This window comes from Meleagris gallopavo, chromosome 14, assembly GCF_905368555.1.
Source record: "Meleagris gallopavo chromosome 14, MGAL_WU_HG_1.1, whole genome shotgun sequence".
Lineage (NCBI taxonomy): Eukaryota > Metazoa > Chordata > Aves > Galliformes > Phasianidae > Meleagris > Meleagris gallopavo.
In genome coordinates, this window is record NC_139417.1 from 2902569 (window position 1) to 2927991 (window position 25423).

General features: G+C 50.0%; 2 protein-coding genes across 3 annotated transcripts in view; one reads left to right on the top strand and one right to left on the bottom strand.

Annotated features, from left to right (window-relative positions):
• Window positions 1–25423, top strand: part of DNAH1 (dynein axonemal heavy chain 1) — an 85062-nt gene that overhangs the window by 43137 nt on the left and 16502 nt on the right. Inside the window, exons 44-72 of one of the 2 annotated variants that reach the window (XM_085235795.1) lie at window positions 164–324; window positions 1185–1342; window positions 1472–1645; window positions 1982–2020; window positions 3102–3280; window positions 4022–4252; window positions 5604–5800; window positions 6665–6800; window positions 7601–7809; window positions 8696–8867; window positions 9205–9396; window positions 10179–10289; window positions 11314–11499; window positions 15765–15956; window positions 16394–16561; window positions 17203–17394; window positions 17657–17788; window positions 18161–18286; window positions 18942–19061; window positions 20000–20149; window positions 20319–20479; window positions 20587–20812; window positions 20897–21092; window positions 21790–21941; window positions 22410–22610; window positions 22923–23063; window positions 23492–23650; window positions 24232–24363; window positions 24849–25019. In XM_085235795.1, the coding sequence (XP_085091921.1) occupies window positions 164–324; window positions 1185–1342; window positions 1472–1645; window positions 1982–2020; window positions 3102–3280; window positions 4022–4252; window positions 5604–5800; window positions 6665–6800; window positions 7601–7809; window positions 8696–8867; window positions 9205–9396; window positions 10179–10289; window positions 11314–11499; window positions 15765–15956; window positions 16394–16561; window positions 17203–17394; window positions 17657–17788; window positions 18161–18286; window positions 18942–19061; window positions 20000–20149; window positions 20319–20479; window positions 20587–20812; window positions 20897–21092; window positions 21790–21941; window positions 22410–22610; window positions 22923–23063; window positions 23492–23650; window positions 24232–24363; window positions 24849–25019 (4764 nt within the window). Of the gene's footprint in view, window positions 1–163; window positions 325–1184; window positions 1343–1471; window positions 1646–1981; window positions 2021–3101; window positions 3281–4021; window positions 4253–5603; window positions 5801–6664; window positions 6801–7600; window positions 7810–8695; window positions 8868–9204; window positions 9397–10178; window positions 10290–11313; window positions 11500–15764; window positions 15957–16393; window positions 16562–17202; window positions 17395–17656; window positions 17789–18160; window positions 18287–18941; window positions 19062–19999; window positions 20150–20318; window positions 20480–20586; window positions 20813–20896; window positions 21093–21596; window positions 21727–21789; window positions 21942–22409; window positions 22611–22922; window positions 23064–23491; window positions 23651–24231; window positions 24364–24848; window positions 25020–25423 lie in introns of those variants that run through there. The other variant, XM_085235794.1, reaches the window with a different exon arrangement.
• Window positions 12166–15778, bottom strand: LOC104913127 (HAUS augmin-like complex subunit 3). Its single transcript, XM_010718368.4, is given in 4 exon segments — window positions 12166–12767; window positions 12882–13098; window positions 13498–13937; window positions 14098–15778. Coding segments are annotated over 4 exon segments (2373 nt in total). The 5' UTR covers window positions 15562–15778; the 3' UTR covers window positions 12166–12515.

Below are 25423 nucleotides of genomic sequence, written 5' to 3' on the forward strand. Positions count from 1 at the left end.
TCATACCTTTCTTGTTGGATTTCTTCCATGCTGAGAGATACGTTACCCTGCACCTCTTTCCTTAGTGAAAAAGCAAGCCTTCTCTCCTCTCTGATCTTTTGAAAGCCCGAGAAGGGCAAGAACCTGCATTGCCTTCAGCAGGTACTGCTGGTTGTGCTTCTAGGTTCTTTGCATCGGTCCCACTGGCACGGGGAAGACTCTTACAATTACAGACAAGCTTTTGAAGAGCTTGCCTCTCAAATACGTCAGCCACTTCTTGACATTTTCTGCACACACCTCTGCCAACCAAACTCAGGATCTCATTGACAGCAAACTGGAGAAGAGGCAAGTTTCCTTTTGGTTTTTGCAAAGTATCCCTGAGCTTAGTATTTCTATTAGCTTGACCCAGGACATGAAGGGACGGAGGACACATGCATCTGTGGGTAAGAAGCTGGACAAACAGTGGATGTGAGCTAGGGTTGTGGGAGCCAGTTATAACTTGATACAGTGGTAAGAAAGTGGAAAGGATAAGGGAGGGTTTGTAAAAGATGCTCCAATCATACTCCATTTAATTACACAAATGTTCTCAAACCTCAGTATGGAGCACTAACAAAAAACTAATAAACTAATAAAAACTAACAAAGGGGAGAAGACTACTGCTCCAGAGAGGTTGTAGATGCTCCCACCCTGGAAGCACTCAACACCAGGCAGGATTGGGACTGTGAGCAACCTGGTCTGGTGGGAGGTATCCCTGCCTACAGCAGGGGGGGGTGGAACTACGTGATCTTAAAGGTCCCTTCCAACCCAAACCATTCTGTGATTCTATCGTTCATTCTGTGATTCTATCCCCAATCCTACCCCCAGTCTCCACCCATAGTTAGCAGCCTCCCTTCTTCCTTTTCAAACCAGTCAATTTAAAATTTGTAACAGATTCATGGCCTCAAGCTTTATTTTTACATGTACTCGTGCATTTAATTGACAGTGGACAAGAGTGTACAAAACTGTGCCCATATAATTGCAAAGCCCACGCCTCAAACATTACACTAGATCTTTTCCATGCGGAGGCTCATACGTAAAGGGGCTTATGGAACATAAGTGTAAAAAAGCTGAAACTGCTGACCCAGGAAGCCACTGGAGGGAAAACTGCTTTTGAATTAAGAGTGCCTCTGCAAGTCCTGCGTCCTTACTCAGCTCTGTCCCTACAGGCGGAGGGGTGTGTTTGGGCCTCCAGTGGGGCGGTACTTTATATTTTTTATTGATGACTTGAACATGCCCACGCTGGAGACGTTTGGTGCACAGCCACCCATCGAGCTGCTGCGGCAATGGATGGACCACCAGGGCTGGTATGACAGGAAGCAGATCGGTACGACCCAGATCTTTGCCCAGTGCCCCTGGCAAGAGTTGGCCTGTTGATAGATACATCTGGGGAGATTTGTGGCCAGGGTGTTTTGGTTTCAGCTCAGCATTCGGTCCTGCTTTCACACTTCTCAAGGTACGTTTAAGAAGCTGGTGGATATTAATTTTGTCTGTGCCATGGGACCTCCTGGAGGGGGAAGGAATGCTGTTACTCCACGCTTGACGCGTCATTTCAATTACCTGTCCTTCACGGAGATGGACGATGGCAGCAAGAGGACCATCTTCTCCAACATCCTTGGCAGTTGGATGGGTAAGTTCAGCAGACAACTGCCTCTTCCTCATAGTCAACCCAATGTTAATGGGGGTATTATTATTATTAACAATTTAATATTGGTGATCTAATGGAAGTGTTAGACGATGGAACTTGAATTAATCACTTGAAGGTATTCTTGAGAAACTGTTGTTTCAGCCTTAGCAAACAGAGAATTCATACGCTGTTTAGTCTCTGGGCCAAACTATCCAACTTCAACTTTGACTTTCAGTGCTTGATAAAATATCACATAGCTTATGCAATAGATGGTGTGGATATCCTTCAGCTTCACAAGCAAAGCAGTAACTCATTTTTTTTTTTGTCTTTGCTTCCTAGCTGGCCTCCTAGGAGAAAGAAGTTATAGAGATCCAGTGCGTAAGTAAGAGCAAAAAGATACAAGAGAGACTGAACAGGCTGGTGGGCACAGCATGGAAAATAGTTTACCTGTGCCTTTAGCAGGCAGACACTTGCCCAGACAACAGCCTTCTGCAGAAGTAAGCCTTCTGTTACTCCCCATCTGTTGCAGTCTGTGGACAGCTGAGCAGGGAAGATCTGATCATGGTGCTACAGCCATCCATGAAAAAAGAAAAAGGGCTCATCTGAAGTGAAATAAGCTCCTCTTGTATTTGACAGGGTGGGAATTTAGGATCATCTTTGCAAATGTGCTCTCCTCTGCAAATCTGCCAGCACAAAGGAATGAGAATGGTGGGCTATGAGAAAGGCAAAGCAGAGCTTTCTGAGTGCTTACAGTATTCACAGGTGCCTGTACCCGACTATGAGCTCAGGGACACTGTGAAGTATTTAGCTGTAATTGAAAAGAGAACTAACAAATTTTGGAAATAGTATCTGAAGTACCAGTGTGTCACAGGGCTCTACGTGCCCAGGAGTGTTGGTAATGATCTTGATTAGAATTAAGGAAAGTATCTTGTACTCTGAAACTAGCAGCTGTGTTTAAATTGTGCCACTGACTACTACATAACAAGTCATCCCTCAGTCATTCTTCAGAGACTTTTCATTTGCTGAGCTCAATGATCTGCATGGTGATTTAGTTCTGAGGGCACCTTCTAGCCTGAAAGTAGCTAAGCCTTCACTGAGGGGGTACAGAGAGAAGTACCTGAGTATTTCAAGTAAGTACCAACTACCTGCTGGCAGTATCTCCCTTTCCTGTGGGGTACACATACTCTTCAGACTGCAGAATTGTGATGCATTCTGCCCTTCTCAGATCTGATCCCCTTCAGAAGGGAAGCTCACTGGCAAGCTCCCTGTTGCAATGAGCTGGGACTTGTTCAGGGCCTCACACAGTGTCCATATTAGGAAACTAGGGGGGAAAAGAAAGTGCATTCTTGGCCAAATCCTAGCAACACTTCTGCCTCTCAGTGCCACCTGTCTGCCCTGCTAGGAGTTTCCTGTCCCAGAGCTGCTACCTTGGCACCCTCTCTGTCTTCTGTCTCTGCAGCTGGAGCAGTTGCAGTCGAAGACTTGAATGAGCCCTTGGTTGATGCCACTATCTACGTGTATCTGACCATCACATCCCAGCTGTTGCCCACACCAACAAAGTCGCATTACACCTTTAACCTGAGAGACCTCTCCAAGGTGTTCCAGGGCATGCTCATGGCTCAGCCCAGCAATATCAAGGTCAGTCCTGCCATCAGCACAACCAGGGAAAGACCAGAAATGTTCCAGCTCACACCTCAGTTTATTGCTGAAGAAGCATCTTCATACTGTTAATGAATTTAGCGATCGATAGGACTCCGAACATCCCACAGCCCAAGGCTTCCTTGTTTTGGAGTATCAGCTGTGTGACCACAGAGAGTCAATGCCATTCACTCCTGTACGGCTGGACACAGCCCTGGGGGACCATGGAGGGGGAGAGAGATTGTCCTGTTAAAATCTTATGCTAATAGAGGGTTCTGTCTTTTCAGGACAGGTCCCTGAGAACCTTGCTCTGTAAGTACAGCTTTGTCTGTAGGTATTGACTCACCACAGAAAGTACTTGGGGACCTGGTTCTGTGCCACACCTGAATAGAAGGATCTTTGCAGAAAATAAAAGAATTTGTGAAAACAGTTTAAATTAAGTCATACTGAGGGGAGGATAAGGACAAATAACATGAAATTTTAGATCTCTCCAAGAAACCTTGGCATGAGGACAAATAGAGAAGGTATTAACTGCAGCTGTAATGAGCTCTCTGCCAAGCAGCTGTTTTGACAAGAGTTGCTTTTGAGAGAAGGGAATGCAGCATCCTCCTCCTGGTTCTTTCTCCACTCTAGCTGCTTTGAAGCAGGAGTGGGGCTGGCCACGTGTTTGGTGGGCACCAGCCTTCCTGGCCGAGAGACTCATAGCACTTCTTTGCTTCTCTCCTGGGGATGTTTTACCAGGACAAACACCACCTGCTGAGACTGTGGTACCATGAGAGCTGCCGGGTCTTCTGTGATCGCCTGGTCACCAAGGAGGACCAGACCTGGTTTGACAACCTGATGAAAAGTATGATGGAAGAACTAGACACCACTTTTGAGGAGGTTGTCCCGTCCCAGCCAGTTCTGTTTGGGGACTTCATGGAACCAGGGGCACATATTAAACTGTATGAAGAGATTGACAGCCAGGAAAAGGTAAGGATCTTGGGGATCTTGACGGTATGAATTATGTTCATCTCTTCCAAGTCTTCTGCAAACAAAAGAAAAGAGTTAATAATAACCACGGGGCTGCTTGAACTGAAGGTACGTGGACTCGCAGACTTACTTAGGGCTCTCGTGTGAAATTCTGCTCCAGATACAGGCAGTGGTTGCGTTTGCTACAGATGGGAAGTTGAGGTGGAACAAGCTGTCTCTGTATTGTCATCCTGGGGGCTGTCTGCTATGCCAAGTCCCCTGAATAAGCCGTACTCAGGAATGAAAAGTGAAATTTGCTGAAGAGAAATGGCACATTACCCCCAAACAATACTACATTTGCCATTAAAGGCTTCACAATTGACCTTTGCAACTAATTAATGTTACTGCCAGATTCCCTGTTGGAAAAGATACTGTGAGTACTTTGGTAGTGGTAATTAAGCAAAGGCAATGAGCAGTGCGTTTTGCACTCATTATCAGAAACAGATGATTATCCTGTCATCTCCCCTCTTGTGATAGCTGTGTGACACGGACTGGTAATTAACTGAGCTTCCCAATCCTTTTTTGCAAAGTAGCTAGGTCTGCCCCCCACTGAGGCGAGCACAGCTGAGGCAGGCAGCTTACCAAGTTGTTGCACAGAGGTCATTGGTCTCCTAGGCAGAGACCTCAGCACTGTAGGAATTCTAGTTGCTGTTACTTGGCTAGGTTTACAATGAGAATCCTGAGGAGCTATGACCAAATCCTGAATATCTTTCTGTCTCGTGTGCTCTGGTCTGAGCATACTGTTGAGCAGAGCTCTGGAAAAGTCAGAAGACTGTGTAATTATCTTTTATAGTGGTTGGACCACAAAAGCAGTGCACCTCTGTGCCAATCTACCTTTTCTACCTATGGCCAGGAAAGTTTCCTTGCCCTTTCAGCACCCTAACCTCTGGATTCAGCAGGCAGGGGTCAGCTATAGAATCAGCAGCCCTCCTAAATACAGATCTTGAAACAGCACAGGTCAGGCAGCCATAAGCTATTTTGTTTTGGATCATTCCTTGCTGCTTTTCCAGGCGAGCAGCATCAGCAGACCTTAGCCTGACTTACTTAAAGGTCTCTATTCAGCAGCTGCTGCCATCACTATCAGCTAAATTCAGCCCAGTTCCTTGGCAGTTCCTATAGGAACATGGAGCAAACAGAGCCATCCCTGCAGGTAGCTCCTAGGCAGTAACTGAGGGAAGCGGCTGCTCCTAGGACCAAGTGAGCACCAAAGTCTGCCCTCCCAGATAGCTACCTGTGCTTGCACACAATTACAATTACACCTCCTCACGATTGCTTGTAACTGTCAGCCATTACCATCTGCTTCTGCCCGTAGCTGAAAGGTGTGCTGGAGGATTACCTGGAAGAATACAACCAAACCAACACTGCAGAGCTGAAGCTGGAGCTTTTCATGGATGCAATGCAGCACATCTGCCGAATCAGCCGGATCCTGCGGCAGGCCCCAGGGAATGCCCTTCTCCTGGGTGTTGGGGGAAGTGGGAGGCAATCTCTCACCAGGCTGGCATCTCACATGTAAGTGATGTGCTCGTATATGTGCTCCACATAAAGTGGAGCAGCTCCATGGGGGCTGCTTCCAGAGATTCTCTTTTCCTGCCCTTCCTGCTACTGCTTCGCACATTTCTGTGGATGCTGACTCTTCAGGTTTAACGCTCAAGAGCTAGAACTCAAGGTAGTGTGTACATCTGCACTAGGAAAGTTGGGCTCTTGCTTGCTAGTAGTTGGGTTGCTGCTGTGTGCATGCAGTGAATGAACAAATGTAATCCAGCCCACATCAGCTCAGTGGCCTATGCAGCACTCAGCATGGCTGTGAGGGAGATGAGGGCTCCTTCCTGGGAGAAGGGCAGCAGGAAGAAGAAGAAGAGAATCACCTGTGACAAAGTAACCAAGTGACACTGACAGCCTGCCATGTGGCATCTGTGAGTCTTGGGAGCCAAGGGCCCTCAAGGGAGAAATGAGAAGAGGAATTAAAATGGGCTGGAAAAGCGATTTTTTTCAATCCTGAATACAGAATGTGATCCTCAAAAACGCAGCCATTATTCCTTGGCAAAACCAGGTGCAGAGTGCAGCATCACACACACAAAACCCTTGGTGAATTGCTTCCTTTTGTACCCCAAGGCACTGGGAAAGGGGTTGCACTTGGGTACTTACAGTGTGACACTGGTAGCTAATGGAGTTATACCTCCTAGCTAGCTCAGGTATTGCTGTGAGTGAAGCATATTCTTGGGTTGATGGCCAAACGTGTCCAAGGACATAGGGGTGCTCAGAACTCTGCAGGAGAACAACTTGCTTCTCCCACATGTCCAAAACGCATCCTCAGGGCTGACAAAAGAAGGCAGTTTCATTGGATGTAATTTCAAAGGCTTCTCTTTCCCTTAGGGCAGAATATGAGTGTTTCCAGATCGAATTGTCCAAGAATTACGGTGTGACCGAATGGCGAGACGATGTGAGGAAGATCATGATGAAGGCAGGCCTTGAAAGCGTACCCAAGACATTCCTGTTTGTGGACACACAGGTATGGGAGCGTTGACTTCTTGTAAGGAGTCAGGATCACATCTTTAAGTTGAAGAATTTTCCCTGAGCAGCTGGGTACAAGATAACATTGGCTTGTTACTGTAAAGTGTAGCTGTAGACTAACTCCTGGAATTCGTGGTTGTATTTCCCATGGGTTTTTATACTGCCATCGTTATCATAGGAACCAGGTTGCTTCAAGCGGTGCCCTAAGCAGAGAGATGAGCATCTGTCAAATGCTGCTTGTTCGCTCATCCTTTTCCCTGCAGGGAGAAGCATATGTGGGAGAAGGGCGGGGGCATTGGAGGGTACATTTAGACAAGTAGATGGATGTGCTGTGTATTTCTGATGCAGCAAGGGCGGAGAGGTGAGTGCAGCTCTGGAGGGAGATCATCCCACAGACTGTGACATGTCCCTATGATTACTCTGCCTCTCGTATCAGTGAGCTTTATCCTAACAGTGAAGTGTTCAGCTGTGATGGAGAAACAAGCACCCTGAGGATGGGGTCTGGTCACAGAGTCATTGCAAGGCATGGAGCAAAACCCCAAGCATAATGTATCTGTAAGGAGACAGTGAATGAGCAACACTTGTTCCCAGACATCTCCGCCTCTGAAGTGGCTGAACATGGCTGTTCAATTGCAGATGCTGGCCCTGAGACATGAATATCCCCTACTGGAGCCCAGCAATCGTAGAAACAATTTCTTATAGCAGAGGCTGTGGGCTGCATTTATCCAGAAGTTCGTTATATGGCATGCAGAGACCCGACTCTCTCATAACTTTTTTCTCTCCACCTCATCTACTTAGATTAAAAATGAGTCCTTCCTTGAGGATATCAACAACCTGCTCAACTCTGGCGATGTTCCCAACATTTACAATCCTGATGATGAAGAGCAGATCATGACAGCCATGAAGCCTGTTGTACGAGAGCTGGGGCTGCAGCCCACCAAGGCCAACCTGATGGCTGCATACACAGGACGGGTTCGCAGCAACATCCACATGGTCCTGTGCATGAGGTATAGCTCAAGAACAGGACAGTACTATCAGTGTTAATTATTCCTTCCCTGTGCTTTGCCTTCACAGGATTTTTGCTTCTCAACTTTGGAAGAGAAACAGGGTTTGCATATTACCTTCCCCAAGGAGGAGATGTTTTTTCCTTTTTAAAATTTGCTGGTTTTAAGATGAAGTTTGAGAAGTTTGAGAACATAGAATCATAGAATGGCCTGAGTTGAAAAGGAGCACAATCCTCATCCAGTTTCAACCCCCTGCTATGTGCAGGTCACCAACCAGCAGCCCAGGCTGCCCAGAGCCACATCCAGCCTGGCCTTGAATGCCTGCAGGGATGGGGCATCCACAGCCTCCTTGGGCAACCTGTTCCAGTGCCTCACCACCCTCTGGGTGAAAAACTTCCTCCTGATATCTAACCTAAACATCCCCTGCCTCAATTCAAAACCATTGCCCCTTGTCCCATCAACGTGTTTGTGATACAGATTAAATTCAGGCTTGGAGAGGGGCTGCATGAATGTGTCTCAGCACGTATACCCACAGGAGAATCATTGCCATCAGTTTGGTCTGGTGACACAGTCTCTACAATCCATCTCTTGCTATGGACTTCAGATCATACTGTTTTCTTACCTCCTCAGTGCCCTTCCTAGGGAGGGAGCAGAAAACATCACCACCCTCTTGATCCTCCCAGAGTATACCCAGATGTGATGCGTGACCTGCACCTTACAACATGTGAAACATGCCTAAATTTTCATTCCCTTTCTCCTTCTTCCCTTCGGTATAATCCCTTCCCTATTGCACTGCAGGATTTAAGGATTGCTCTAGGCAAGTGGGAAAGCTGCTTTATCCTTGTACAATCAGTTGTAACGTTTCTTTTCTGCATGCCTTCCCATCCAGCCCTATTGGAGAAGTGTTCCGTGCACGCTTGAGACAGTTTCCCTCTCTTGTGAACTGCTGTACCATTGACTGGTTTAACGAGTGGCCTGCTGAAGCCCTGCAGTGTGTTGCATTTTCCTTCTTGCACGAGAACCCACATCTTAGTGCCAGCACCGATACCGTGGATGGGATGGTAGGTGCCACACAAAGCACAGCTCTTATATGTGCTTCATCTCCAGCTGCACATAGGCAACAAATGCAGGACACCTGCAGAAAGGTCCCATCCTGGAGCAGTAATGTTTCATAATCAGTTCATTAAAATCCAGAACCAATTAGATTTTATATGCCTTGAAATACGAAGTTCATTTCTTACCCTGTGTGGCACTGAAGCCCACATGCACATACAAGCTCTGCTATGAGTGTACACTAAGGCACTTTTAAGCCCACCCCCCTGTGCTCTCTACCCACACTCTATAGACTTGCCTAACATACAACACTGAATAAAATCGTTTTTTTTTCCTTTCTTGTAGGTTCAAATGTGTGTAGAAATCCATCAGAGTGTGGCAAGGAAGTGCCAGGTGTACCTGGCTGAGCTGGCCAGACACAATTATGTCACTCCTAAGAGCTACCTCGATTTCCTCAGCATCTTTTGTTCCTTGATTGGAAAAAAGAAACAGGAGCTGAAGACAGCCAAAAACAGGATGGAAGGAGGCCTGGACAAGGTCTGTCCCCCACAACCCATGCTCAGAGCATTGTTTTTATAGCTGCAGAGATGTGGTGAGATGCCCCACACAGTGCTGGTTAACAGGAGAAAACTCATGCTACAGCAAATGAGAACGATGCGCTCTGCTGGGCTCAGTCCTCCCATAGGTCTGAGTCTGCAACAGTGCTAAAAGCAATAATGGTCCCCATACTTTGGGTACTATAGAGTTCTCTGTTAGCCCATCTCTCAGGATCTTCCTTATTAATCTTTTAATTGAAAGCCTTATAACAACAGCATGCTTCTGCTCACTGACTGCCAGGAGCTTGTGTACTGAAAGTGCCTGCAGGCTGCAGCTTGGGAACAACAGCCTCAAGCTAATGTTTCCCATGCTAGACATGTTCAGAGCACAGCTAGTACTTCTTTATAGACAATAATGCATGCCTGAGTCTGGGTTTGGATTATAAGACGCACAAATACCCCAGATAGCAAATGTGAGTGAGGAGGCCCCTAATCCAAACACTATGAACCAGCAGTTGGTTAGGATGGACTGGAGCAGGCAGTAGCAGAGCTGACCCCACAGGAAGGCTGTCTCTGGGACTTCATGCACGTGCCAGCCACTCACTAACCTCTTGCCTGTGACACAGGCACCATTAGGCAGTCCTGTCTAAGCACATCACAGCATTAGAGTTGGATTGTGGACCATGGCAAGACCTGTATCATACAGCACGACACCAGGCAAGAAACACCCACCAGGGCAATGCATACCTTCCCTGGGGCTCTCACTCTATTCTGCTCCCACAGCTCCTGCAAACAGCCGAGGATGTAGCGAGGATGCAGGAAGAGCTGGAGTCTGCCCGCCCTCTCCTGGCCCAGGCAGCCAAGGACACGCTGGCAACCATGGAGCAGCTGCAGGTACTGCTGCTGGACGGCCCCACAATTTCCATATTTACACCTCTGACTGCTCATACTGAATGCAGAGTGTGGGGAGGCCTTGCAGAACTTGCAAGGAATCATGCTTTATCTGCAAGTACAAGAGCTCCAGATTAGTTACTGCAGTAGATATTTATACAGAGCAGCTCTGCCAGGGAGAAGTATGCTGGGGACCCTCACACCCTCCTAGCTGGTAATGGCTCATCCATTCCTGCGTGAAGCCACAGCCCAGGGAAGCAAGAAATCAAGCTAGCAGCTCCCTTTCCTCCCTGGATAAGCTCCTTGCACACACAGGCTGTTACTAACTCAGTCCTTGGGTAGCCTGAGGCAGCCTAAGGGCCAGACCACTGCTTCTAAAGGGCTCCTTCCCACACCTCCCACCATACACCTGGACATTGATCCAGCCTGCCCTGCCAGCCTGAAGCTCAGGGGTTATCACACAGTCACTCAGGTTGCTGACAAAAAGGGATCTCCTTCTTCCCTCCTCCTAAAGTTCCACCTGCCCATCTCTCGCTGTGGCATGGCTACACTGAGGCACAAACACTACACAGCCCTGCTTGCAGAGTGGTCTACACACACACTTCTCTCACACAGCATCCTCAGGTGACCTGATCCACTCACAGAACAAGATTTGGCTACATTCTACATGCCCTTGGTACCTCCTGGTAGTGCTTGAATCCTTAAGGACTGACAGAATGATAGATGTAGAAACAAATCTCTGCACATCTTATTCCTATATCTCCCTATATGTTTGCTGTCACATCCACTCCCTGAGCTAACTGGTAGAACAGCTAGTTCCTACTGGGCTGACACTGTTCCAGGGCAGCCAGAGCTGGAGCTTGTGGATCTTCTCTACGATCTCCTGCAGTTATGACAGAGCAGCATGCGTACGCTGGAAGAAAAACTATGGTTATTATGACTGCTGTGATCCTTACCTAGCAATGCAGGGCACCAAATAGGTGCTCTGGGTCCAGCTGTGCTTCTGAGACTGTCTCTGCTACTGCAGGTGGACACAGCTGTTGCTGAAGAGACAAGAACTGCTGTTCAGGCTGAGGAGATGAAGGCCAATGCAAAAGCCCAGAGAGCCCAAGCCATCGCAGATGATGCTCAGAAGGACCTGGCTGAAGCTCTTCCTGCCCTAGATTCTGCTCTGGCCAGCCTGAGAAACCTGAAAAAAAGTGATGTTACTGAGGTAAGCTTAAGGGGGATGGTGGCACAGGTGGGTGTTGTGGTAGAATGAGTTTCTGAGGGGCAGGAAGGACAGCAAGGCTTTGAACTTAGTCTGCTACAGCTGAGCTGAACAGCACTTTGCTGCAATTCCTCTTGTATAAGCTGAAAAGCTTATAAGCTTCCTGTCCACAGCCTTTTCCACCACCTCTCTCCCTTGGGCACATATGGTGGGCTAGTTGCCTGCACATCCTCCACCAGTCACTTCTTCACTTCTCTGTCTCACAGAGAGTCATGCTGTAGTCACCTATAATAGTGCTGTCCCTGTCCATGGGAGCAAGCAATGTCATGATGCCACCCTGAGTGTCAGCTGCAGAGCATGGACATAGACCTAGTGGCACACCTAGCCAGCAAGCTCTTTGGAAAGGGGATCTAATACTAGGCAGAGGAGAAGAGGCAAGGGTCAGTGGGCTAAGTTTAAGGAAACTGGCTTGAAATAGAATGGTCAAAGTAAAAAAAGGTAGCCCTGAATCCACAGTAGGAAACATCACAGCCCGTACCCATAACCTCAGCAGCTACAGATAGGGTCCTCAGCAAAGGATTGTGGTAGTAGATACAGGGTAGGAGTTTTTACTGCACAGGGCAGGACAGTTATGGTGAGAAGAGACAGACTCATTCTTCTGCAATAATGAAAAACAGACCTTTTTATTTTCCCCAAAACATGCACAACTCCTTTCCCCAAGAAGGTGGAGAAGGATGCAGGCAGCACCCATCCCGTTGTAGAGCTGTCATGGCAAGAAGTCTCCTCACTATACAAGGTTTCCAACTGCCAATTCTAAGTGCTTCAGATTCTTACACATCATCTTACCCTTCCAGGGGCTTTCAGAAACTCTCCACTTAAGGAATGAGCTCCATGCTTATTTTAAGCTTAACTACTGACCATGACCATGCCCTGCCACTGGAGCCAGTCCAAGATAAACGCCTCATCCCAACTAGATGAGAATACCACTTTGCACAACGAGGAGAAGGCATCATTTTGATCTATTCCTTTGCATAGGGCAGCTCCATCAGTAGTCACTTGGAGGAAGACAAAGCCTCCTTCTCCTGCTCTTCCACCATCTCTCTCAGCCGATCCTCATTGCAGAAAAAATGAAGGTAGAGTTTGCGCTCTGCCTGCAGGTTGGGGTCCTGCAGAGATCTGCGCTTAACCTTCAGGTCACTCAGGAGTTCTGTCAGATTTTGGTGCAGAACATCCTGCATGGTGATCAGCTGCTGCATCACTTCAGTAGTCTCCTGAAGGGCAGAAACCAAATGCATTAAAACACACGCAGTATATAAACAGATTAGTCCACCTACTGTGCAACCCTAATGGAGCAGGGGAATGGATGGACAGAGCTCCTTGCTTACTGGAGAGCAAAGCTGCAGTTGTTTGGAGTGATTGTGCAGCTGCCAGTAGAGCTCCTCTATGGTTGACTCCAGGTTGGATTGTTGGGGTATAGGAGCTGCCAGTTGTGCTTCCAGCTCCCTCTGTTCCTGCACCAGCTGGGAGCTACGGGCTGCTATGGCCTTGTAGCTGCAGGATTGCTGGTCATCCTGATCTTGCCCCATCAGCACACCCCAGAGCCTGCAAGAGACAAGGCAACCAGAGATGTGAGCATCTGACAGCACAAAGGAAGAGCAGGGCTCAGGGGACAACGTGTGCTATGGGAGTAGGATGCCAGTGGCTGTGGTGTGACAGTGAGAGGACAGCTGAAGATGTGCCTCTATGCTTCATCCTAGGAAAACTTTCGTTTGAATGAAGATGCTCTTTTCCAAGGCCATTCCTCACTGCATCACTCCCAAAACAGCCAGGAAGAAAATGGTACCATCTCCTGGAGAATTTCACTCCACCGTGGAGTCAGGGTGGCCCAGCACTGGTAGAAGAACACTGATAGCTTTCATCTACCAGAAGCTTTCCCTGTTCCCGTGCCGTGTCCTCCATGTCTTGTTCACTCCTCATGCACACACAGACCTAGAACCTTACCGCATGGCTATGGAGTCTTCGGGCTTCTTCTGCGTGCATGCAGAACCCTTCATGGAGGAGCTGGCCTCTTTGCAGCGTTCATGATATGCCTGCAGCTTGGTCTGGGCATTCTTCAGGGCAGTTTCTATCTCTCCCAGCCAAGCAGCCTTCTGGTCCAGCTCCTTTTTCTCCCATTTCAGCTGGAGCTCCAACAGATCCAGGCGGCTTTTCTGGCTCGCCACCCATGCAGCTGCCTCCTCCTGCCTCTGGCCAATATCCTGCAGACGAGTGTTATCCAGATGGAATTTCTCCTGCAGGACGGGCAGGAGGAAGAGGCTGGCTGCTGCCTTCACCTGGGGCAGCAGCTGGTGGGTCTGGATCTGAGCAATGTCACAGCGCAGGGTGTGAAGCTGCTGCTTGAACGTGGCAGCAGCGTGACTTTGGAGCTTGGCTTCTACAACCTGCCGTATGAGGGAAGATAAGGGAGACCACCATCAGGGCACACTGCTGGCACTGCCCGGCTTGGCCACAGCCTCTAGGCACAGTGTCTGGTGGATGAGCGCTGCAGCACAGGCACACCGTGCTACAAAGGACGGGATTGGAAAGGAGCATTAATCCTACCTTGTTCTCCTTGAGAGCTTTCAGAGTCTTCTGGGCCCAATTTAATGCAGCACAGTTGCCTTCCACTTTGGCCGATATGGCTATAACCTCTATCTGAGCACAGATATACGCTGTCTCCAACTGGCACAGCTCCATCCAGAAGTTGTCTCGGTTGCCCAGCATTTCATCTCCATTAGTCCTAAGGCTTTTCAGCCCCTTCTGATTGATGTCCATTCTCTCTGTGTCATCCGGGCTGTCACCTTTCTCCTCCACGTTCCCCACACTCAGCTCTTCACTCTCACTCCTCCCGTCCACTGGAGGTTCTGCCCTTGAGCCTTGAATCTTTATTCCCCGGCTTTCAGCTGCCACTCCTCGGCCTGTCTCTGCATACTCTGGATGAGGGGCTGCTCTTCTTCCTCCCATTATTTCTGAGGCTGAGTCCACTTGTATCTTAGCCTCCAGCCCTTCCTGCACACTGCTTTCTGGAGTCTGAGCACTCCCAGGCAGGACCTGCTCCATTAAACGCTCTAATGCATCGGTGAATTGTTGTTCAAGCTCTATGTAACTTCTGAGGTCCATCTCATGCAGCAGTGCTGGCGGCTGGCCTTTCCTTGCTTCCTCATACTCCTCTACCTGCTGCTTTGCAAGCTCAATGAGCTGCTTCAGGACAGCGGTGGTTCGAAAGATCTCCACTCTCAGCTCCACGTGAGCCTTCCTCAAGACCTCCTTTGTCGCCTTCTCCTCTTCCTCCAAGTACCTCAGCTCCTGCTGCAGGCTGGCCGCCCAAACCTGCAACTTGTTGAGCTGCCAGAGCTGATGGGCACGGTAGCCCTTCAGCTCCTGGATCTCCTGCTCCCTTCCCTCAGCCTCTGGTATCACATGTTTGAGCTGCAGGGTCTTCTGGCACTTCTGCAACACCTGCTCAAGGGCATCACCTTCCAGGATAGGCTTGCCTGCAGCCGCCAGAGCATCGTAGGCCTGCACCTCAGCTGGGCTCAGCACATTCTCTTCTCCCACTGTTTTGCAGAACCACATGATGAACTGCTCTGTCTCGGGGCAGTCAAAGAGCCAGTCAAAGTCCTTCTTACAGAGGGTATCTGCCTGTGGGTAGAACAGCCGCAGTGTCTTCACGAACTCTGCCCCCCTATTGACTTTGTCTTGGAGGAAGGTCTGGGAACGTCTCCGGCTGGACATGGCAAAGATGGCCAACACTAGGAGGGACAAAGCAGGAGTTATTCCTAAGAGCCCTGACACCCACAGCCATCCAAGAGGTGCCCCAGTAGCTCTCCTAGCTGTCTGCTTGAGGAAAGACTCCAGCCGTCTCTCCACAACCGATGCAGACCCACTCCTGTGTTGCAGGCCCTGCAGCATTCTCAGAGTGGAGTACAAGACAAATGAGAGCCCACAGAGCAAGAGAGAAAGCCTACCCCATGTCTGCACTTCCCCCTTCCCCAGGGACATACTCTGGTTGCTTTGCCAAGACATCTACAGCCTGAAGATATCCGTCATAGAGCATTGGGGCAGAGCTTTTTTCAGCCTCCTCAGTTTTCTCCATAGCTTTTCTGATAATCAGCTTTCTCTTCTGATACCTCTCACTCCTCTCAGTGTCCTTCCTCCACCCCGGCTAAGGTTGAAAAACCCATCTCACCAAGGACCAAGCCAACCCATTGTCTCCATTTGGGTTTAAGGTACGAGCGATGCAGCGGCCTCCCCTGGGTGTGAAAATGGTGATCGAAGCAGTCTGCATCATGAAGGAAGTCAAACCCAAGAAAGTGTTAGGGGAGAAGCTGGGCACCAAGGTGGATGATTACTGGGAACCAGGCAGGGGCCTTCTCCAGGACCCAGGGAAATTCTTGGACAGCCTGTTTAAGTATGATAAGGTAAGTGGCAACAGAGCGGAGCTGTGACTGGGGATTGTCATTACCTTGCAGTTTGTGCTCAGAGCAACGAGGCTTAAAGCTCCTTCCAGGCAACACCTTTCAGTAGCACTGAGGATAAGGAAGCGTTTGGCCTGAAAGCTCCTGTGTCAGCTGGCTTCATTGCTTTGGACTGTGGGACCTCTGCTCTTTCCACTTGAAAGAGCTGGATGGAAATCCAGATATATGGTATAGGAAGGGATTTACCCAAGCCCACTGCTGTGCTTTCCAAGCCTCATTACAGAGCAGTGTGATTCTCTTGCTCCAGTGCAATGCCTTCACTGCCCTTAGCAGTCCTGGGGCAGGCTGCAGCCAGTGGGAGAAGCCTTTTCTGACCCTCCTCCATCAGATCTCTGGCACCCTCATCTCCAGTCTCCTTTCTCTCTCACCGCTGCTCACAGGACAACATTCCAGACACCGTGATCAAGGCCATCCAGCCGTACATTGACAGTAAGGAGTTCCAGCCAGCTGCCATCTCCAAGGTCTCCAAAGCTTGCACCTCCATCTGCCAGTGGGTGCGTGCCATGCACAAGTACCACTTTGCAGCCAAGGTTGTGGAGCCCAAGCGGGTAAGAGGCAGCATGGTCAGGTTGCTCTTGGTGTCAGGGGACACAGGACTGCGGTCCTTTCTGTGTGATGACGAGAGTCCCCAGCTTTGGTGTGCAGCTCAGGATTTAGACTCCAGTCAAGCCCTGACAGAGCCACTGAACCCAGAAACCCATTAGCTTAATAAAGCGGGGAAAAATCATACTGAGACAGAATTGATGCTGTGTCCTTAGGGCCAAATCCTAACTCAATAGAAACTACTTCCAGAAGCGCTCCCATATCTCATTGGTGCTTCAGCTTAATCCTCTCCAAGCCTAGTGTTTTCTGTATTATTATTCTGGGGTAAGCAGAGGAAACTTTCCTCCTGTTCAAGAATGGGCCACATCCTGAGCAGTAAGCTCGTGCAGGCTCCTGGCTTTTTGAAACTGCACACAAACTACTTCCTCACTCCTGCTTTTATTCCTGGGCTTGGAGAATCTCCCATGGAGTTCTGCAGACCAGCCTTTGTTGCACAGGGAAGGATCTCAGCTCGTTAGTGCTTGTATGGAAAAAAAAAAAGTCACAGTTCTTTCCCAGACTAGCTCCTGCTGGATGGTCTTGGTTTTTGGGGAGGAGCCTGACCACAAGCACAGCATTACCACTGTTTCCTTGAATATCTCCCCAGCAAGCCTGGCGAGAGGCAGAAGAGGACCTGCGTGCAACTCAGCAGGTCCTTGAGGAAGCTAAGCAACGCCTGAAGGATGTTGAAAGTGGTATTGCCATTCTGCAAGCCAAGTACAACAGCTGCATAGCCAAGAAGAAGGAACTGGAGATGAAGTGTGAGCAGTGTCAGCAGAGATTGGGCCGTGCTGCTACGGTAGGGAACAGCTCTGCCTACTTACCACAGAGAGCCTGACTTCGGGCCAAGGAGCACAGTGGTGAAAATCTGTGCATGCCACTTCCAGCAACATTATGTGCCTGCAGCTTATGGCAATGCTAGATTGGAGTTGCCTGGCCAGATCTCAGCAGCACATTAGGGCTGATGTAGCTGATCTTCCCTGAGCCGCAGCTCCCTTAGCCAGTTACAGGGACAGATGAGAGCAACACAGCAGCTCTCACATGTGCATCTCATTCCACAGCTCATAAACAGCCTGGCTGATGAGAAGGTGCGCTGGCAGGACACCGTTGAGAACCTGGATTACAAGATCAACAACATTGCTGGGGATGTGCTGCTTGCAGCTGGCTTTGTCGCCTACCTGGGCCCTTTTACTGTAAGTATGCAGTGCTCCCTGCAGTGGGCTCTATTGGCTGCTCTGCTCTCCTGCCCTTTGCTGTTGCCAGCTAAATGGGCTTCAAGTCAGATTCTGCCCTGCACAGTTTGCTGTACTTGCCAGCCCCTCTGGTGACCTGGCTGCCCAGGATGTCTGCCAACACTGCCTTGGCATGTGGCTACCTCCTCAGAGCAAGGTCAGAGCTGTAACACCACAATCCCTTCAAGCTGGACACACAGAATAGGGCAAAAGGATGCAACCTCCCTCCTGGATCTCTCTCCATTTGTGCTAGAGGCTGCACATGGTCACGTTTGAAAGAAGCGGGAGGGTTTTGTTGCTACTAAAAGACTGTGATGGTGCTTCTTGTGGCAGGGACACTACCGCATAGCACTGTGCAAGGAGTGGCTGAGCAAGCTCTCAGAAAACAATATTCCTCACACCAAGGAGCCAAACGTGATCAGCACTCTTGGGGACCCTGTGGAAATCCGCTCCTGGCAGGCAAGTTATGGAAAAGATGATACAGGAGGCTGAAAAGGCAGGGGACAGGACTGCTTCAAGGTAAAGATTAAAACACTCAGCACAATTAATTAGGAACTACTTTACCAAAGGAGAGACCCCAAGAGAGCTCAATAGTTACATCCAGGGCACACTGCTCAATGAGCAGAAGAGGACCTGGCAGCATCCAGGGCAGCAGCAGCCCTGGATGCATCATACAGCTCAACCTGTTGGGCTTCCACTTTACACAGCACAAGATTACAGCAAAGCCTCAGCCATAGCCTGCCCACCCCCTAACTCAACCAGCACAGCTCTGTCCTATGGCTCAGCTGCTCCAAAGAGAACTGCATCTCTTCAGAACCCTCACCACCATCCCCTACCCAGCCATAATCTCCACAGCAAGACCACATAGGGGCCAGGATAGCAAGGGCATCTCAGGATAAGCCTTATTACATATTGTAGCTACCATCTTGCGTGACTAAACAGAGCCAAAAGGCACTCCCTGAATCTGAGCCCCAGAATTGATCCGGCACACACAGCAGATAAACACATTAAAGAGAGAACAGGCCAGCCAGCTTCTGAAACAAGGAGATCAGCTGTACTGTGTTTCCAAATGCTCCCAGTGGCTGCTAAACTAAGATTTTTTTTCCCCAATTAGATTGCTGGTTTACCAAATGACACGCTGTCTGTGGAGAATGGGGTAATAACACAGTTCTCCCAGCGATGGACTCACTACATAGACCCTCAAAGACAAGCAAACAAGTGGATCAAGAACTTGGTAAGATCCACAGGGTAAAAAGCTAAGTCTGTGGGGGTGAGGAAGCAGCTTTCTGCAGCACGAAGCCTGAGGCTGCTACGCACAGAGCTGCACCCTGGTCCTCCCAGCATCAAGCAAGGTCTGTATTCATACCAGTTGAATTTCCCTGTTTAGAGAAATCAACACAAGGAAGCAGGGGCCTTCTGTAAGCAAGCAAAGCATCGATTTCTGGGGATCTTTCATTCTTCATACTCTAAAACACACAAAACAATAGTAATATGCCCTATAACAGCCTTTAGTGCCTCTGGGACAGAGAGCTCAGAGTGACATTGCTTAACCAGTACCTGGTGCCAGAACAAGGATCACTTCCTCTTCCCTCTCTCCAGAGAGCCCTCTGGTGCCCTTTTAGAGGACCAAGAAGATGACTCTGGCAGATGCTGCTGTTGTATTCCCACCCACCTGTTCTCACTTTGCAGGCAAACGAGCTCTGAGATGCCATTGCTGGGCTCTGCTTGAAGGAGGTTTCTCCCAGTCCCCTGCTTTCTGGTGTTTGTTTGGGCTGTCTGTAGTATCTGCTGATGTTCCATGAGTGGAGTAAACTTGCAAAAATAGCCAAAAACTTGCTAAGCAAGACAAGATGTAATTTCTGCTGCTTCAGAAAGTTAAATCTGCCTAGCAGGGGGTGTGCCATGCACATGAATGATGGGCAGGACACGGCTGAAGTGGGATTAGGTGAGCTTGGTAGGTAACAGTGAGGTTGGCTGAGCCTTGGTCTGCACACCTCAGCAAACGTCACATCAACAGAAGTGCTGTAGATGTGGCCTCTAGTCTGGGTCCAGCTTTAGATGAGCTGTTAGCCCCATTCACTCTTCATCTCCTCAACATAGCAGTAGCAGAGCCCTTAGTATCAGATCTGCATAGCCCTGGGCTCTTCTCTGCATTCCCCTTTTGCCTTTCAGGAGAAGGTGAACCACCTAGAAGTGGCCAAGCTGAGTGACCGGGACTTCCTCTGCAGTCTGGAAAATGCCATTACTTATGGGAAGCCCTTCCTGCTGGAGAATGTCGGCGAGGAGCTGGACCCAGCCCTTGAACCCATCCTGCTAAAACAGGTCCTTTGGCTTGCTGCCGTGGCCAGGTTGGATGGGGGTCTGCCAGCAACTTTGAGCTGCTCTGTGCATCTCCTCAGGCTCCCTCCTCTCTGCAGTGCAGAGGGCACACGGGATGCCTTCTCTCACAAGAATTGACGTCCCAGCCCTTCTCCTTTTGTCTCTGATGCAGACCTACAAGCAGCAAGGCAGAACAGTGCTGAAGCTGGGGGATTCGGTGATCCCTTACAACGAGGATTTCAAGCTGTACATCACCACCAACCTGTCCAATCCCCATTACAGCCCCGAGATTTCCACAAAACTCACCCTCATCAACTTCACCATCTCACCCAGGTCCGTGCTTACCCCAGCAGCTGCTCACAATGTTTAGCTTTATTCTTTACGGCCCTCAAGCCTTCGGGCCTGTTGTCTTTACCCTCACCCCATGGTTTTTGTTTCAGTGGCTTGGAGGACCAACTGTTGGGACAAGTGGTGGCTGAGGAGAGGCCTGACTTAGAAGAGGCTCGAAACCAGCTGATTCTTAGCAATGCTGAGATGCGTCAGGAGCTAAAGGAGATAGAAGACCAGATCCTGTATCGGCTCAGCACTTCCGAAGGAAACCCTGTGGACGACTTGGAGCTCATCAAAGTGCTAGAAGCATCCAAGCTCAAGGCAGGGGAGATCCAGGTATGAGGTGTGGGTGTTCATTCACTGCAGCCACCCGTCCCCTGCCAGCACTGCACAAACTGCAACATCTCCTGTGTCCCTCAGGCCAAGATGAAGGTAGCAGAGCAGACGGAGGAGGACATCAACACCACACGCTTGCAGTATGCCCCTGTTGCTGTCCGCACGCAGATCCTCTACTTCTGTGTCTCAGACCTGTCCAGCGTGGACCCCATGTACCAGTACTCACTGGAGTGGTTCCTCAACATCTTCCTCATGGGGATCAGTAACTCTGAGAGAGCAGGTACGTGCCTGAAATGGTCCCTTCCCATCCCTTTCTTCACACCAGGTTCCTGGCTTAGAAGCTAGGGCCGTGAAGAGTCAAGGCAGATGTGCCCCTTGCATCAGCTCTCCGCGTGGCCCAGAGCTGCCCATGGTTGTGTCTGCACAGCACAGGTTTCAACCTGCCCTCCTCTTCTGCACTCCTCTGTTGCCCCATCTGACCAGACAGGGAGATGGTAATGCAAGGGCACAGGCAAGGCGTGTGCCATCCTGGCAGCAGTGTGGCTCTGCTTTTCATAGAGCCACCTCCACGTGTGGCTGTTGGCTGCCACTGCAATCCACCCAGCCGTGCATGGCAGCCAGGATAGTGTCAGGGGCCCTTCTGACTGCTGTGGTGCAGTGACTTCCTCCTAGTGCTGGGAGAGTGCTTTATTCCACACTGGCTCTCTTCTGAGGAAAAGCAGGAGCAAGCAGCTCCTTTGCCCAGCTGCAGAAAACACCCTTTGTTTGGGGTTGCTTTGTTTAGGTATGAGGCCTGTCCTGACCCCTTCCTCCACACTGCTGTGATTGCACGTGCACATCAGGATACGTCTGACACATCTGGATGACATGTTTTTCTCAGGGGATTCTGCACTAAGTCTGTATTTGAGAGCAGCATCTGTTGTGTTGTGCACCTTCCACGTCACCACTGCCTTGTCTGGTCATTGGTTTTTTTCCAGATACTGTGAAGGAGCGGATCACGAACATCAACGACTACATCACCTTCAGTCTCTACAGCAGTGTGTGCCGTAGCCTCTTTGAGAAGCACAAACTCATGTTTGCCTTCCTCGTTTGCGCCCAGATCTTGATAAATGATGGGCAGATTGATATGGTAAGCAAATCACTCCAATCCTTGAATAGGATCCCCAGCAGAGCAACCCAGGCTCAGGTGTACAGTCCCCTTGCTTAGCATGCTGGTGTGGCAAAGAAGCCTTGTTCCCTGGGGCTGGGTGTAAATGTGGCAGGCTGGTTGGCAAACCTAGGGCCTTTCTGTTCAGTCAGATCTCTTTGCCTTTCCCTGTGCCTATGTGCAGGGCTGAAGCACTGCCGGTCTGCTGCAAAGGCTGGTGAATTTGGAGGGGTTAGGCAGGGATTAGAGGCTGCAGCACCACAGAGGAAAGCCAACAGCAATCGAAAGGCGGTGTTAATCTCACCAGACCTTCTGATTCACTCATTCTTCCACACGCACCCCTGGCAGGAGCAGCAGCCATAAGGTTGCTACCAGATACAGCACAAACCTGCACGCTTCAGGCCAGGCAGGTGGGCTGTAACCCACGACCTTGTACTGTCCTGTTCTCAGGATGAGTGGCGATTCCTGCTCTCAGGGGGAACTATAAAGGAGATGCAGGAGAACCCAGCTCCAGACTGGCTGAATGAACGAGCATGGGGAGACATCCTGGCTTTGAGCAACCTGAAGAACTTCTCTGGCTTTGCCAATGACTTTGCTGCCAGCCTTGCAGCATTCAGGGCCATCTTTGACAGCCACAAGCCTCACAGGCAAGTGTCCCAAGCTTTGTCAGTTTTGTTGTACTGTGCCAGGCACACGATGGCATCGCTGGAAGAGCACGAGGTGCTGATTCAGCCACAGTACCAGCTCTGCTCAGCGCAGTGCTGGCTGGAGCTTGGGCTTCTGGCACTCTTGCTTGCCCAAGACAGAGTCCAAAAACAGCCGTTGCTCTGTTTTGCACTCCAATAGTTTCAAAGCTATGAACGTCAGCTGACTGGCTGGAAGGTCCTTGTTCCTCCTCAGACTCCACAGCCTCCTGCGAAATATCTTGAGTGCTCAAAATACAAATAATTGCTTTGTAGAGAGCCCCTGCCTGGGAAGTGGGACGTTGAGCTTGATGCCTTCCAGAAGCTGCTGGTTCTGCGGTGTCTGCGGGGAGATAAGATCACCAATGCCATGCAGGACTTTGTGGCACTGAACCTGGATCGGCGCTTCATTGAGCCTCAGGTAATCAGCCTAAAGGAAGCACTGCTGGAGGAGAGCTGCAAAAGGGCCAGCAGCTTTTTCCAGCTGCAGCAAGGATGCCTCCCTCCAGCCACAGAGGAGGACTGTGCCAGCAGGCTCCAAAGCTGGACAATACTTACGTCTTAGAGGAGGGAAATCCTCCCTCTCATCTAGCAGTACTATCTGTACTGGGAGGGAGCAGTTACCACAAGCATACAAATGGAAAACTAATCACTGCCCTGATCCTAATTCTGCCAAAGCAGAGCATTACCAGGCCCTTATGGGACATGCTTCTGGCTTCTTGTCTCCAGCACCACACCGGTGGCACAGGGAGGGCTGGAGGTCCAGTTGGGTGAGGTGGTGCTGTGCATGGTGCCAATGTGCAGCCCTGATGCACAGCCCTCTACTGTGACAAGCTGTCTCTGTTGCAGACCGCTGACCTCTCCATCGTGTTCAGGGACTCCAGTGCCACCATCCCCCTGGTGTTTGTGCTGTCCCCAGGCACTGACCCTGCTGCCGACCTTTACAAGTTTGCTGAAGAGATGAAGTTCTCCAAGAAACTCTCTGCCATTTCCCTGGGTCAAGGCCAGGTAAGCTGCTGACCTGGGGAAGGACGGTCCTGCTGGCACTTCTGGTGATCTCACCCAGTTCCAAAAGGCCAGACATCTTTGCAGCACAATGAAAGCACTTTTCTGCCCCAAGGTCCTCACTCACGTTTCTTCTGCTAGCTGGAAGAGCCAATTCAGCAGGGAGGGCTGCAGCTGTTCCCCTGCTAGAGTCCTCCATCCTCCTAATATGTCCCCAGTTCCACCTTCCCACACCATGACCCACAGGCTGCTGAGCTGCAAAGGGCTGTTGTTGCACCATCAGCAGATGGTGACAATCCAGCCAAACCCTGGGAACAAAGCCAAGCTGTCAAGCTAGAAAGTGATCTTTCCACCCAGCAGCTGTCTCCTTGTCTGGCTTAGCAGGGCACAGCCTGAAAGACCAGGATCTGATCCCTTCTCATCTGTGGAGTCTCCTTCTCTGGAGATATTCAAGTCTCGCCTGGACGCCTACCTGTGCGACCTGGTGTAGGGAACCTGCTTTGGCAGGGGGGTTGGTCTCGATGATCTCTAGAGGTCCCTTCCAACCCCTACAATTCTGTGATTCTGTGATTCTGCCTCCACAGGGCCCCCGTGCTGAAGCCATGATGCACAGTGCCATGGAGCAGGGAAACTGGGTCTTCTTCCAGAACTGCCACCTGGCCCCCAGCTGGATGCCTTCACTGGAGAGACTCATTGAAGGCATAAACCCCAACAAGGTGACGTGCATCCTGTGGCTGGGAACATGGAGAAAACCCTTTGCTACCATTCCACACAACAGTGGTGGCTCTGGTCCCCAGTAAACAGGGTGCTGTGCCTTACTCTGATGTTCTGTTCTTCCAGCTGCATTGCTTAGCATGCAGCCCTGTTTCTCCTGTTCTGCAGATGCAGAGAAACCACCTTACCTGGTGGCCACTGTAGCGGGGAGACATGGTATTTGCATCTCTCATCTCCTCTGAGATTGCAGTTTTGCAGCTGCTATGACCACTTGCTGAAGTTTCCATTCTTTGGGACTTTCGGTGTCATACACAGCCTTGAGGTTCCAGCAACCAGAGGCTTGCACTAAGCTGTTAATTGAGCAGCTTGCTCTCTGATGGGGGGACTGGAGCAGTGGGAGAAGCCCAGACCTATATGCATCCCACCCACAGGTTCCCCATAACAGCAGTGTCAGTGCAGGAGCATTTACTGCCTTCTGATCCTCCAGGTGCATCAGGACTTTCGCCTCTGGCTCACCAGTCTACCAAGCAACCGCTTCCCTGTGTCCATCCTCCAAAACAGCTCAAAGATGACCATTGAGCCTCCCCGTGGGGTCAAAGCCAATCTGCTCAAGTCCTACATCAGTTTCAGCGATGACTTCTTGAATTCCTGCCCCAAGGTAAGGCCCAGCTTTGCTGTCCCCAGCCCCTGCCTGCTCCTATGCACACTCTCCCCCTGGACACCGCTCCTCTCCAGACTCAGATCTCCATTAGAGTTCTCATTTAGCACTTCTGTGGAATCATAGAATGATAGAATAGCTGGGGTTTGAAAAGACCTTAAAGATCACCTCCCTCTCACATGCTAGAGAAGGGGTGGCGGTATCTCTCATAAGCCTACATCTACTCTGTGATAAGCCAATTAGAAATTTCACTGTGACAAACAGAAGCAACAGTATTGTGGAGGCCTGGCAAAGGCACCTGCAGCTTTGAGCAAGAGAGCAGGCCCACAGCCTTCCCCAGTGCAGCAGCTTGGCTGAGGTTTCCACCTCTCCAGATTCCAGCTGGTGTTGGTGACTTAGCACAT